Here is a 14,016-nt window from a genome sequence, read left to right on the forward strand (position 1 = left end):
GGAACATGCCCTCCTGCAGTGCTCAGTTCACTTTGGAGCACTGGGGTCAGCCAAGTCCCTGGAAGGGGTAGGCTGAGGAGGTACTTCGCACAATTTCTCATTTAACAAGGTATGTCTGAGAGTCACGTTGGGCTGGGCATTGAGGGGGATAGAAAAGAAATATTGGATGCCTTATAATACCATAAAATGTTACACATCTTTTGTTTTACTTTGATGCCACTCTCCAATATTATATCCCTTTTCTTACAGCTCAGTAGCCCTAAATAGACAAAGTTCTGTCTGTTCCACACTACACAATTAATAGGCCATGATATATTGCCTGTTGGGTGCCTGACATTGTATTTGCTGTCTTACTTACGCTTTTCCTGTACCTCAGTTTCTTCATCTACAAAGTGGGAATAATAATAAACCTATTTTACAGAGTTGGGGGAATTAAATGAGTTAATACTGTTATAGCACATGCTAAGTTCTAGATAAATGTTAAGTAAAAACCTTAACTGGCATTTGGAGATGCTTTATACGTATTAACTATAATTGTTATTATTACTGTTATTATCTCATTTCATCCTTACCACAATAATGGGATTATTGCTTTCTTTGCATAGGTGATTGAAACTGAGGCTCAGAGAGGTTAAGGAGCCTGACCAAACAGCTAGTAAACAGAAGAGCCAGGATTCCCATCCATATCTCTGACTGAAAGCCCAAGTTCCTTTAACTCCCCAAAACTGCAGGGTGTTTGAGACATAGTAGGGCCTTAATAAATGTCTACTGACTGAATGCGTCTGCAGCCTCCCTCATTGGAAAGCCATGAATGTGGAGTGAGGAAGGCACAGGTCGTTTGTGTGGGATATTCTGCCTTGATCTAAGAGGAAGTCTGCTCTGACATGTCCACAAAGTCCATCCATATATCCAAAATGAATCAGGCTGAGTGTGAATACTGTGAGAAGTTGGTAAACTATGCTAGACCCCTGGTATGTAGGCAGCCAGCCACCTGCCCAGCAAGATTGATCATTCTCTGCTAAAGACCATCAGCAAGTAGTGCTAATAGGGGTAGCACCACCCCCCACCATGTACAAAGGAAAAAAATAACAGAACTATTAGAAATACATGAAATTAAATAAGTATGTTACTAAACATAAGTCAGAGTTCGATCATTTCACCAACAAAGAAAGTTTAAAGTGACCGCATCCAATAATCTGTATACCCTTACCAACACGTTTACACTCACAGGTCTTAGTCTATGCCCCACAGTGACAACTCTTCCCTGAAACATTTTACAGATGCAAGTGCCTGTGACAAGTGCCCCGATGACTTCTGGTCCAATGAGAACCACACTTCTTGCATTGCCAAGGAGATTGAGTTTCTGTCCTGGACGGAGCCCTTTGGGATTGCACTCACTCTCTTTGCTGTGCTGGGCATTTTCCTGACAGCCTTCGTGCTGGGTGTCTTCCTCAAGTTCCGTAACACACCCATTGTCAAGGCTACCAATCGAGAGCTCTCCTACCTCCTCCTCTTCTCCTTGCTCTGCTGCTTCTCCAGCTCCCTGTTCTTCATTGGTGAGCCCCAGGACTGGACATGCCGCCTGCGCCAGCCAGCCTTTGGCATCAGCTTCGTGCTCTGCATATCATGCATCCTAGTGAAAACCAACCGTGTCCTCCTGGTGTTTGAGGCCAAGATCCCCACGAGCTTCCACCGCAAGTGGTGGGGGCTCAACCTGCAGTTCCTGCTGGTCTTCCTCTGCACCTTCATGCAGATTGTCATCTGTGTGATCTGGCTCTACACTGCACCACCCTCAAGCTACCGCAACCACGAGCTGGAGGATGAGATCATCTTTATCACATGCCACGAGGGCTCGCTCATGGCCCTGGGCTTCTTAATTGGCTACACCTGCCTACTGGCTGCCATCTGCTTCTTCTTTGCCTTCAAGTCCCGGAAGCTGCCAGAGAATTTCAATGAAGCCAAGTTCATCACCTTCAGCATGCTCATCTTCTTCATCGTCTGGATCTCCTTCATCCCAGCCTATGCCAGCACCTATGGCAAGTTTGTCTCTGCCGTGGAAGTGATCGCCATCCTGGCAGCCAGCTTTGGCTTGCTGGCCTGCATCTTCTTCAACAAGGTCTACATCATCCTCTTCAAGCCATCACGTAACACCATCGAGGAGGTGCGCTGCAGCACTGCTGCCCATGCTTTCAAAGTAGCAGCCCGGGCCACGCTGCGCCGCAGCAACGTCTCTCGCAAGCGGTCCAGCAGCCTTGGGGGCTCCACGGGATCCACACCCTCTTCCTCCATCAGCAGTAAGAGCAACAGTGAAGACCCCTTCCCACAGCCCGAGAGGCAAAAGCAGCAGCAGCCACTGGCCCTGACCCAACAAGAGCAGCAGCCGCAGCCACAGCAGCCCTCGTCCCTACAGCAGCAGCCACAGCCACAGCCACAGCCCAGATGCAAGCAGAAAGTCATTTTCGGCAGTGGCACAGTCACCTTCTCACTGAGCTTTGATGAGCCTCAGAAGAGTGCCATGGCTCACAGGAATTCTATGCACCAGAACTCCCTGGAGGCCCAGAAAAGCAATGAGACCCTCACCAGACACCAGGCATTACTCCCACTACAGTGCGGGGAGACAGACTCAGAACTGAGTGCCCAGGAGAGAGGTCTTCAAGGGCCTGTAGATGGGGACTTCCGACCAGAGATGGAGGACCCTGAAGAGATGTCCCCAGCGCTTGTAGTGTCCAGTTCACAAAGCTTTGTCATCAGTGGTGGTGGCAGCACTGTCACAGAAAATATACTGCATTCATAAAATGGAAGAAGGTGGCCAGTCCAGGGAGGATCCAGAGAGGATTCCTGGGATCATGTTCTCTGACAGGGATGAGGAATCGCCTCAGACTCCTTTCCCCTGTGTGTGGAAGGAGGAATAAGACATGCCAAACACCTCAAATTTAGTTGCACTGCTTTAAATAACAGTGAATTGACTAATGTTCCCTCTAAAATTAAAAAGAAAAAAAAAAAAAAAAGAACCGTGTCCTTCTGTGGTTGGAGATGTCAGAGTGTTGAGATCACCATAGTCAGATTTGCTGTTCATGTCTCTTCCTCTGTTCTCATCCTCCATTCTATCCCATCCAACCGCCCAGATATAAAACCAAGACTTTAGTAACCCACCTATTCCCTTCTTTTTTTCTTAACACCGAAATGCCTGCCCTGAACATTGCAGACAGCCTGGCCCAGACACAAAAGTGTGCAGAGTGAAAAAAGTTCAGACTGGCCACCACTAGAGTTAAGAGTCTGAAAGACAGAACATCATCAGTGCTTCCCAGCACCTTGACAATGGGAAGAGAACTTCAAGTGTTCAAGAGCATAAGGTGAACATGTCCCCTCCTATTTATGAAAACCATAAGATATTTGGTCTCCTACTTGCTGCTGCTATCATGTGACATCTAGAAGGTTAGCATCCCTCCTACACCAACATGTCTGGTGGAGAATGTCATAGTGATGCCATGTTTAGATTCCAGGATCACAAGAATCACCTCAAATTGTTGGGAAGGAACTGCATGAATCCAATGAGCTGTATCTGTAATTAATATTGCTATATGTAGCTTTATCTCTAAGAAAATGCTTCTGTTATAATAATGTTGTAATAGTTCATGGACAATATAAACTGAAAAAATGTCAGTCTGGTTAATATAAGGCAGTATTATTGAGCTCCTTGCCTATCCTTGCCTACCCCACCACCCTCACCTCCATGAGCTAAGCCCAAGTAAGCCCCAGGGATCCATAAGTTCCCCCAATCCCTATCCCCAAAGCTTCCCGAAGCCAGATCCACAGCTGACTCTGTGGAAAACAAGCTCCCAGTCATTAGCCCCTACCAGTTGCTGGGGTAAGAAAGTGTTCCATGACAGCTCTCACAGGACATTAGCCTGGCACTCTCCCTGCCAAATGCCATACCTAAAATCCCTCCAGCAGTGGGAATCTGCCCATAGGTGGTTAAAGTGGTTAAATGGCATATTTCTGAGCATTCAGGCTCTGGAGACAGAGAGACCTGGGTTCAAGCCAGTCACTTACAAGTTGGGTGCCACAGGCAGGGAACCTTAACTTCACTAAGCCCCAGCTTCTTTGTCTCTAAAATAGAGGTAATAATCATTCTTTCCCCTCAGAGCGCTTATGTGAATTAAATGAGATGATGTATGTAAAGTACTTTAGCATGGTGCCTAGCATATAGTAAGCAATCAATAAATATTAGTTAATATTATTACTGATATTGTAATTATTTTTTTCACTTCATTAAAATATAAAATAAACTTTGTTTACCATTCAGATTTTAATGACAAGCCCACTGATGACACAAACGTTCTTCATAATAACCCCAAGAACTCTGATCAGCCCTAGTAACACTTGCTCATGGCAACAAACCCAGAAAGTCAATCAGACCCCCCCAGAGGCCCCCATGCTCTGCCTCTATGATCACAATGCCAAGAGAAGAATGTCACTGGTCTGGCAGTAGTTTCTCAGATCACTCTAAATGCTGCTCTTAAGCCAAAGCCAAAATATAGCAATTAAATCTGTGAATGTTGGACTCAACATCATTATCTTCATTTATATGTTGCAGCACAACTCTCAGCACAGATTCAGGAGTGTAAAACGTGAACTTTATTTTTCTCTAACAACTTAGTTTCTATCTCAAATTCCCATTCAGCCTAGTGACAGAAACTTCCATCTTAGTCAAACTGGGGTTTTCTCAGGAACTTCAGAGTTTTCTGAATTGGTTCAGATTTCTGGGCATCAGTTCAGAGGTTTCTTCCTTACCCCTTCCATGAGAGCTTTTAGTGTAAAGGGAGGTGGGGTTCCTCAAACATCAGCAGCCCCTATTGACATCTCTGAGAACATTCTGATCTGGCCCTCAGTAATTGTTATGCCTCCACATTGGCATCCTATGAGGCCTCCCATCCCCATATGGTCCCCGGTCATGGGATCCACAGTGATTTTCACAGCTGTGTCACTTTGTCCCAACTGCTAGGGCCCTCTCAGGCTTGCCAGCTCTCTCATGAATAGAGAACACTGGAGCCTAGGAACTGCCAGGCAGCTCTCAGGCCCCTCCCTCCCGGCCTCTACTTAACTGCTGCCTCCCCATGATGGTATGGAGAATTCGTAGAGACTAGCTTCCAAGGTGCCAGAGGGAAAACAGGGCATGTGTCTCCAAATCTGTACAGACATTTGTCAAAGACTGAATAACAGCCCCCCAAAGATGCCCCCATCCTAATCTCCAGAACCTATGATGGTTACATTACGTGGTAAGAGTGAGTTAAGGCTGCAGATGGGATTAAGGTTGCCAATCAGCTGACCTTGGTAAGGAGATCATTTTGGATTGTCCAGGTGGGCACAATGTAATCACCAGCTCCCCAGAAGTGGAAGAAGGAAGCGGAGAATCAGTGTAAGGATGATGTGATTCCAGAGATTATTGCTGCTTTTAAAATAGGGAAAGGAACCATGAACCAAGAGACATGGAGGCTTCTAGAAGATGGAAAAGGCAAGAAAACAAATTTTCCCCAGAGCTTCCAGAAGGAACCAACCCTGTCAAAACCTTGATTTTAGTCCAGTAAGAGCCTTTTCGGACTGCTGGTCTCCAGAACTGTAAGATAATAAATTTATGTTGTTTTACGCCACTAAGTTTGTGGTACTGTTACAGAAGCAACGGAAACTAATACAACATTTTTACTCTACTCCCCCTTTCCTGAGCGTTTTCAGCTCAGGAAACAGTCCAGCGCCTTTCTCAGAGATCCACCTGGTCTCCCTCTAGTGCTCTCCCCACCAACTAGCTCCATCTCTCTCCTCCCCGAAAAAAAGTCTGACCAATATTCTATTCCTTCAAATCTGTTTGGGGAACTATAAACCTTGTGTTCTTAGTCTTTCTAGGTTTTGGTTTTAGATCATTAACAGCCATTTTCTATCCATTATATGTTAGTAGAACAAACCTGAAAAACAGTAGCTTCCAAAAACAGGGGTTTGTTTTCTCTCTTTTATAAAGTCAGTCAAGAGTTTTTCCAAAAGATTCTTAAGAGTCCATTGGCAATGGAAACTGTTTATTTTTCTTTTGAAAATAAAAATGAATTCTATAATTATGAAGGATTTTCACTCAAATGAGAGAGTTTCCTAGAAGATTTTAAGAATTTACATTAGAATTTTACAGGTAATGATCATCATGCAACATTATCACTCTTCAAGTCCCTATAATCATCAACTACATGATATTATAGTCTCTTTACATAAGAAACTAAGACAAATAAATTTGGACATTAACTACCTCATCTAGGGACATATTATAGTTTATCTGTTATGATGTTTAGAATCCAACTCCTGGTTTTCCACTACTCCGATACTCAACCTATTCATGACTAACAATAAAGAGAGTCCCTAAGAGTCTTGGAACCAATTATAGCTATAGCAGAACTTTATAGGAGTGGGTAATTCTTATCTAATACAGTTTGTTTATTTGTTTAAAACTTCACTACATGGCTATTTTGTGTCTAACTGCATTCATTTCAATTGGGGGAAATTGGACTTCTCTACGTTTTTCTCCAAAAAGTTGCATTTCAGAGCAATATTATCTCTTTGGGCCTGGCTAAAGTCATAGAAGCTGTGGGCTAGCTCTGCACAGACCAGTTTCCCTCTGCCATTTACTGCATTTGAACATATCTGGGCTGGAAGAGCAACAGAGCATTAGTTAGGGGTGCTGGTTAATCATCCCTGGTCTAAGACTGAATGGTCATTTTAGGAGTCCGTTGGATACAAAGGTGCACTCAAAGGTGGGTTGGATTGGGATAGGTGGAAGGAAGTTGTTGTAATGAGATCACTGGTGTCCAGGAAACCCTGGTTTCCTGTCCTGGACCATGGGAAAATACTAGCAGTTGGATGAGAACTCTGTTATCATGCAAGGAGTGAGGTAGGGGTCAGGGATATAACAAGTACAGGGTAGGATGAGTCACAGGAACAAAAGTGCATTCAAAGGACAGGGAGAAGAGTTTTAGCCTTGAGAGTTGCTGCTCAGCTAGTGGTATGAGAAGTGGAGAACTACTAGAAGAAGCCAAAAAGAGGCAGGAAGCTGGACAGAACCAGCATGAAGTTGTACCGGGGGACTAGCAAGATAACTGTGACCCAGGCATCAAGTGGGGTTAGGGGGTCATTCTTCTGCTGGAATGACCACCACATCCATCCCCTCCCCTGAATCATGCACAAGAGTGGGGGGAGTTTGGAGTGGAGGTAGGGATATTTATTTATACCAAGAGCTGGATTGCAGTAAGGGGTTGGGGGAGTAATAGAAGCACATCACCAACTATCTCCTTCTGAAACTGGGACACTAGCTACCTGGATAACTAGCTAGAGTAGGAGGCTAGAACCAATAAAACAATTAACTCAAAGACTGAGTTCCCAGAACATAGAGTGCAAATGTTTGTGAGTATATTGAAAATAGGTAAGAGATCAAAGCCCAAGAATAACCCTCATGGTCAATATAGGAGTTGATCACTGACAAAAGTATCAGGAAATGTTTTTGGAAGAATGTTATTCTCCTTGATATCAACCCAAAGATATGGTTATTGTTCAAAATCTCCCAATATTCTTTAAATGTTTTGTTTCTATCTGACCTAGGAAAACATTCACATTGTAAAGGCACTGCTGCTTGGTGATGGACTAATCATTTCCACTTCTTTAGAAATGTCTATAGTTCTCAAATTTTGTACATTAAAGCACAAGATTATATCCAAAAAATTAAGAAAATAATTTAAAATAGCCATGTAGTGAAGTTTTAAACAAATAAACAAACTGTATTAGATAAAAATTACCCACTCCTATAAAGTCCTGCTACAGCTATAATTGGTTCCAGGACTCTTAGGGACTCTTTTTATTGTTAGTCACCAATAAGTCAAGTATTGGAGCAGTGGAAAACCAGGAGTTGGATTCTAAACATCATAACAGATAAACTATAATATGTCCTTAGATGAGGTAGTTAATGTCCAAATTTATTTGTCTTAGTTTCTTATGTAAAGAGAATATAATATTAGCTGCCATAATTGGTTATCTGCCAAAAAAAAAAAAATAACTCCTGTAAAAGTATCACCTTCAATAGTATGGGGAAAATATGGAAAATCATAGAACCACAGATAACTAAAGTTTGGAGGTTTTGCTTTTAGAATCTGAAGTATCATAGAGTTCAGTCATTTCTTCTATCAAGTGGCTGAGTTGGAGACCATAAAATTCATCCTAGATTTGTTATAAGTTATCAAGATGCTTATAAACTTCTGATGATCCAAGCTTGGATGCTACACAATCAGGAACAATGCAGTCAGAGGAAATATCTAATCCCTCCATGGGGTTCTTCTGGCAAAAACCTCATTACTTCCACTGCCTGCCACTTAGCACCCATGGCACACGGAACTGGACGCTAGACTCTTCCTTGTAGCTTGAGGAATCAAACCCCTCTGCCACTGTACTTGGCCCCATTCACATCAACTTTCCAAGCCTCCCACTGGCCATGTGCAAAATCCAAGCTGCAATGGGGTCTGGAAATGTGGCTTTTGCTGTCCAGCCTATACAGTACAGGAAGACATGCTAGAAGGAGGCCAAAGTGGATGATGGATGAACCAATCTGCAGTATACACTGCCCCACAAACAAAGCATTTTTAAGATCAAACACAAAATGAAAAACACATTCTCCTGAGTAAAAGCAAGCAAAATATGATACCCTTTCATCTTAACAGCTGTGGTAGATAAGAAAGTACTATGCTGAAAACAGAGCTGCAGCTGGCACTTTGCCATTAGAGCCTGCTAGCAGATAAGAGAGAGCAAGCAGGAGCAAGTACTTGAGAGGATGAGTACGGAATTATGTGTTTGGTTATAAGCTCATTAGTACTATTTGACTTTTTTAATGATAGGCATATGTTTGTGTGTAGACTGAAGAAAAATACATAATCATTAGTACATAAGAAAAATACATAATCATTAATAGTGATTGTGTCTGGGTGTTAGAATTGTGACTGGTTTTTATTTTCTTTTTAATATTTATCTGAGTTTTCTCCCTTAATTTATTTCCAAGAGCATGATTTATAGTAAAACAAGAAAAACTATTCCTTGGATCATCAGCTGTGATATTATTATGTTCATGTTTTTTGTTTGGTTGGGTGTCATTTTTTTACTTTTTCCTTAGAGATAATCTCAAACTTACAGAAAATTTACAAAAATAAGTAGTACAAAGAACACATTTATCCTTTCTACCCAAATTTGCTTATTGATAACATTTTACCCCGTTTGCTTTGCCATGTGCACCGTGGTCATTTAATAAGATGAGATTTACACTGAAGTATTTATGGGTGAAATCATACAATGTCTGGGATTTGCTTTAAAATATCACAATATGAGGAGGCAATAAGTATACAAGGAGAAAGAGAAGAAAGAACAACAGAAAGTTAATGGTTGGTGAAGCTGAGTAATGGGTACATGGGACTCCATTTTTCTATTCCTTCTTTTTTTTTTTTTTTTTTTTTTTTTTTTTTTTAGAGCGGGGCAGAAAGAGAGGGAAAGAGAGAACCACAAGCAGGCTCTGCGCTGTGAGCACAGATCCCAACACAGGACTCAATTACATGAACTGTGAGATTATGAATGAGCCAAAATCAAGGGTCAGACACTTAACTGACTGAGACACCCAGGTGCCACATTATTTTTGTAAGTTTCTTAAATTTCCACAATAGAAAATGTTAAAAAGCATCCAAAAAGTAAAAAAGAATTAATCAGCCAAAAAAAAAAAAAAATCACACAATAGAATTTCAGTGATTTGACTGGCCTCATTTTCACAAGAGAAGTCCGTCCATCAAACACTCAAAAAGAACCTGAAAGTCTGCCAAACAGCTAAAATTTTAGTTGGAAAATAAAAATAAGACAACAAAGTTCAAGAAGTAATTCCCTGAACTATATGAAAAAGGTCTTGGAGGCTGATGAAAGACAGCCTGGATCTTCTGATGTCATCTATTATGATCTATCCTTAGATAAACTAACTGTGGGCTGGTTCATTTTCTGGATTGTCCTTGGGCAAAAGGTTTAAAAGTGTTTAAACAGATCCTTCTCAGCCTCTGTGCCAATAGTTTCTCTTTTATGTATACACTCCCAAGGAAATAATCCAACAGGAAACAAAATTAATTAGCAGCAACATATTCCAGCTACATGAGAACCCACCTGAGCCACATGCCTGGAGACTGCACCAAGGGATCACTTATACACTGTTGAGGTTCTGTGATACAAACAAGAAAAAATCCAGATGCACAACATCCAGGGGATGGCTAAGGAAATTACACTATAATCCCATTGTGGGAGAGCCCATAAACAACAGATATGAAAAGTGTGTGTACTATGTCAAAACACATAATCAAGTCTAGAAGTAATGTTAAGGGGGATAGTAGGACACAGAATAGTGTGACCTCACAGAATAATATGAATGAGGTTTCATTGAAAAGGAAGAGAAAATATAGGGAAGGAAAATAGTATCATCTGTTTGCTTCTCTTTTTTTTGCAATGCTATATAACATCATTAAAATGAGGAAGGGAGGGAGGGATGGAATGAGAAAGAAACACAGCCTTACCTGAGGTATTATAGCTATGATTTAAGGACTAATAAGGCCAAGATTATAGTGGGAAGTAGATTAGAAAAAATCATTTGTAGGGTCTTGACGTAAATCCATCAGAATTCTTGACTGGATAAGCTATGGAGAGTGTTAATCCATTTCCCTACATCCTGGCCAATATTAAGTGATTTATTTAATATTTAATATTAAATAATGTGGAAGGTAAAGCATTCAAAGAATAATTTTAAAAATCACTTTCTTTGTTATATAAATGTGGTAAGTAAATTTTAACCCAAATATAAAACAGAATATTATTAGCAACCTTCAATCTCTCCTCTTTTCCAGTCTCTTGACCCTACCCTTCTCCCCCCAGCATCCTAATTAAGGCACCAGACATCTATGTCTTTAACTTTCACAACTGTAATAATCATATCAGAGAAGCAAAAATCATGGGATATAATCCTAAAATAACTTTATTTCTGTGTCCCTATCCATCTAAATCTGCTCCGTGAGCGAGTTCTCCTTTCCCTAAGTGGAAAACTTGGGTATGACTTTTCTGATAGCTGTTAGGTGACACGAGGTCCTAATCAGTAATTCAAATGTCCAGTTTCTTATTACAGTCAAACTTGGTTTAATTTAGTCTCCTTCCCTATCCCCTCAGCTCAGGCCTCCTGCAGACAGAGAAGCCAGTACTCAGGGAAGGGGTTGTGGTCAGCCATTTCCTTATTTATCCCACAGGTGCTATGCCCTTGCTTCCCTACACATGTGGCAATCCTCTCCAAGGATGGGGCACAGAGAGGAAGAAAAAGTAAACTGGGATACCCATACCCATACTGACTGATACCCAGCACACGTTTACAGATGACTCCTGCTCATTAGTACTTTCATATATTCTTTAGAGACCCTCTTCCATTGCTGGGGACCTCTTTCCTGAAGATTCCTTAATGTGAGTGATGCACTCTCCTCACTCCCAAACATCCTGCAGTATCTCTAGTTTCTGTTTTCCCATGCAGGCGGCCCTCTTGGTCAGGATCTAAGAACACACCAAAGAATAAGTTCTAAGTTCCCATCATCTTAAGGTTCCTTCCCAGATAGCAATGGCCACTGGGCAGAATAAATGACCTAATGTGGACACACAAAAACACTAGTTTACTTCCCCTGGCAAAGGGGAATGTCCCCTGGTGGGACATTCAACATAGTTGAGGTTTCCAAGACATTCTTGAGCTCCCAAGCTTATATAGTCACTGTTACTTGGAATCCAAGACCATGCCCTCAAAATCACTTCCTTGGTCTACTGCACAAGCCCCTCCCAAACTTCTTCCAGACCTTCCCCCAAGGTGGAGGTTGTGGATTTTCCCATTATAGTATCATTAATTTACAGAGTAGGCCTCATAATCAGGGAAGCTGAGAGTAGAGATTTCACACTTAAACCAAAGCCTCTAATATACCTGGTTCAAATCCAGATATTTTCTTGGCTCAACAAACTGTTGTATACCCAAGATTCTTTACTTTCTTCCTTCTTATTTTGTCTTCTCCCCAAAATTCACTAACTTAAAACATTTCACTCTACTAACTAAAACCTCATTTTCCCTTTCCTAGATTTCCCTACCTGATCTGATCAATAATACCCAACAATTTTCATTTGCTATTTCAGAATAACCCACCAACACTAGTAGGACAGATTTTACTGTATTTAATGAGGCCTCAATGACTCTGATTTTCTTAATTTTGATAAAAATATTTGAGCCAGAAACAAAATTTCTATTGCATTAGCGCTTATAAAAATTATCATAGGAGGGGCACCTGGGTGGTTCACTCAGTTGAGCGTCCAACTTAGGCTCGGGTGGTGATCTCACAGTTCATGAGTTTGAGCCCCACATCGGACTCTCTAGTGTCAGCACATAACCCACTTCAGATCCTCTGTCCCCCCTCTCTCTGCCCTTCCCCCTCCTGTGTCTGCTCTCCTTCTCAAAAATAAATTTAAAAAATTTTTAAATTATCAGAATAAGAGGTCAGCACCCAAAGAGCCCTGTGGATGCTGAGTTGCCCTACACCACTCCAACACCACTCTTAACACTACATGAGTCTGCATGTCGACAGCATGATCCACTTCAGTTCTGATTTAAACATAATCCAGAAGGAGGTATGTGTGAGCCACCAATGTTTATGGATTCTTTCAGTCTAACTTGAAGTGACAGAAGAAGAAAATTAGAATGTAAGAGGTTGAGTTGAATTATAAGATTTAAGCCTTTAGATTCTCCGATCATAGTTAAAACATTTACCTTCCTTATCAAAATAAAACTAGCAAATGAAACGATCTGACATCAGATTTATAAGATACACAAACACTATGTGGGTAGGGGCGATGAGCTAGCTGTGTGATGGGCATTAAAAAGGGCACTTGTTGGGATGAGCACTGGGTGTTATATGTAAGTGAGGAATCACTAAATTCTGCTCCTGAAACAAATACACTATATGTTAACTAACTTGAATTTAAAGAAAATTTTTCAAAAAGAGGAAGTGGGAAAAAAGCCAGCTGTGTATCCACATGGTTATAAGAATATAATTTTGTCATAAAATCCTTCCAATGCCTCTTTTATTAAACTCTATTAAAGAGGGTTCAACATAGGATCACCTTTTACTCAATTCCAATGCAAAACAAACATATAAGGTTGCAGTGTATTGAAAAGAGGCCTGGGTGGTTCAGTCAGTTGAGCGTCCAACTTCAGCTGAGGCCATGATCTCACAGTTCGTGAGTTCAAGCCCTGCATCAGGCTCTGTGCTGATAGCTCAGAGCCTGGAGCCAGCTTCGGATTCTCTGTCTCCCTCTCTCTCTGCCTCTCACCCACTCACACTCTGTCTCTCTCTCTCAAAAAAAAAAATTAACCATTAAAAAAAAAAAAGACTCTTGAGAGTAACTTGTCAAGTCACTTCCTGTCATAGGCAGAATAATGGAATCATCGTCCTAATCCCCAGAACCTCTGAATGTGTTGTGTTACATGGCAAGAAAGAATTAGGTTGCATATGCAACTAAGATTCTAATCAGATGACCTTGAAATAGAAAGAGTATCCTGGATTATATTCATATGGGCCCAGTGTAATCACAGTAGTCTTTATAAGCAGAAGAGGGAAGCAGGAAAGTCAAGGTCAGGGCCAGAGAGAGATCTAAAGATTTTATACTGCTGGCTTTGAAGATGAAGGAAGGGACTATAAGCCAAAGAATGCAGATGGCCTGCAAAAGCTGGAAAAAGTGAGGAACAAAGTTTCCCTTAGTCTTCATAAAGGAATGCAGTCTTGCTAACAGCTTGATTTTGGACTTCTGGCTTCCAGAACTATAAGATAACAAATCTGTGCTGTTTTAAGCCACTGTATTTGTGGTAACTTGTTATAGCAGCAATAGATTTGTATGTTCCCCTTTTCT

At 41.4% G+C, this 14,016-nt stretch overlaps 2 protein-coding genes across 9 annotated transcripts in view; one reads left to right on the top strand and one right to left on the bottom strand.

The window, feature by feature from the left end:
- Positions 1–4,240, top strand: part of CASR (calcium sensing receptor) — a 79,563-nt gene extending 75,323 nt beyond the window's left edge. For 5 of the 6 annotated variants that reach the window (XM_019839216.3, XM_019839215.3, XM_019839214.2 and 2 more), the window contains one exon: positions 1,281–4,240. In XM_019839216.3, the coding sequence (XP_019694775.1) occupies positions 1,281–2,794 (1,514 nt within the window). In that variant the 3' untranslated portion in view covers positions 2,795–4,240. 6 annotated transcript variants of the gene reach the window in all.
- The window catches only part of ILDR1 (immunoglobulin like domain containing receptor 1), a 294,614-nt gene that overhangs the window by 235,731 nt on the left and 44,867 nt on the right, over positions 1–14,016 (bottom strand). The window lies entirely within an intron of this gene.

The sequence above is a fragment of the Felis catus genome, chromosome C2 (assembly GCF_018350175.1).
Source record: "Felis catus isolate Fca126 chromosome C2, F.catus_Fca126_mat1.0, whole genome shotgun sequence".
NCBI classification, from domain to species: Eukaryota; Metazoa; Chordata; class Mammalia; order Carnivora; family Felidae; genus Felis; species Felis catus.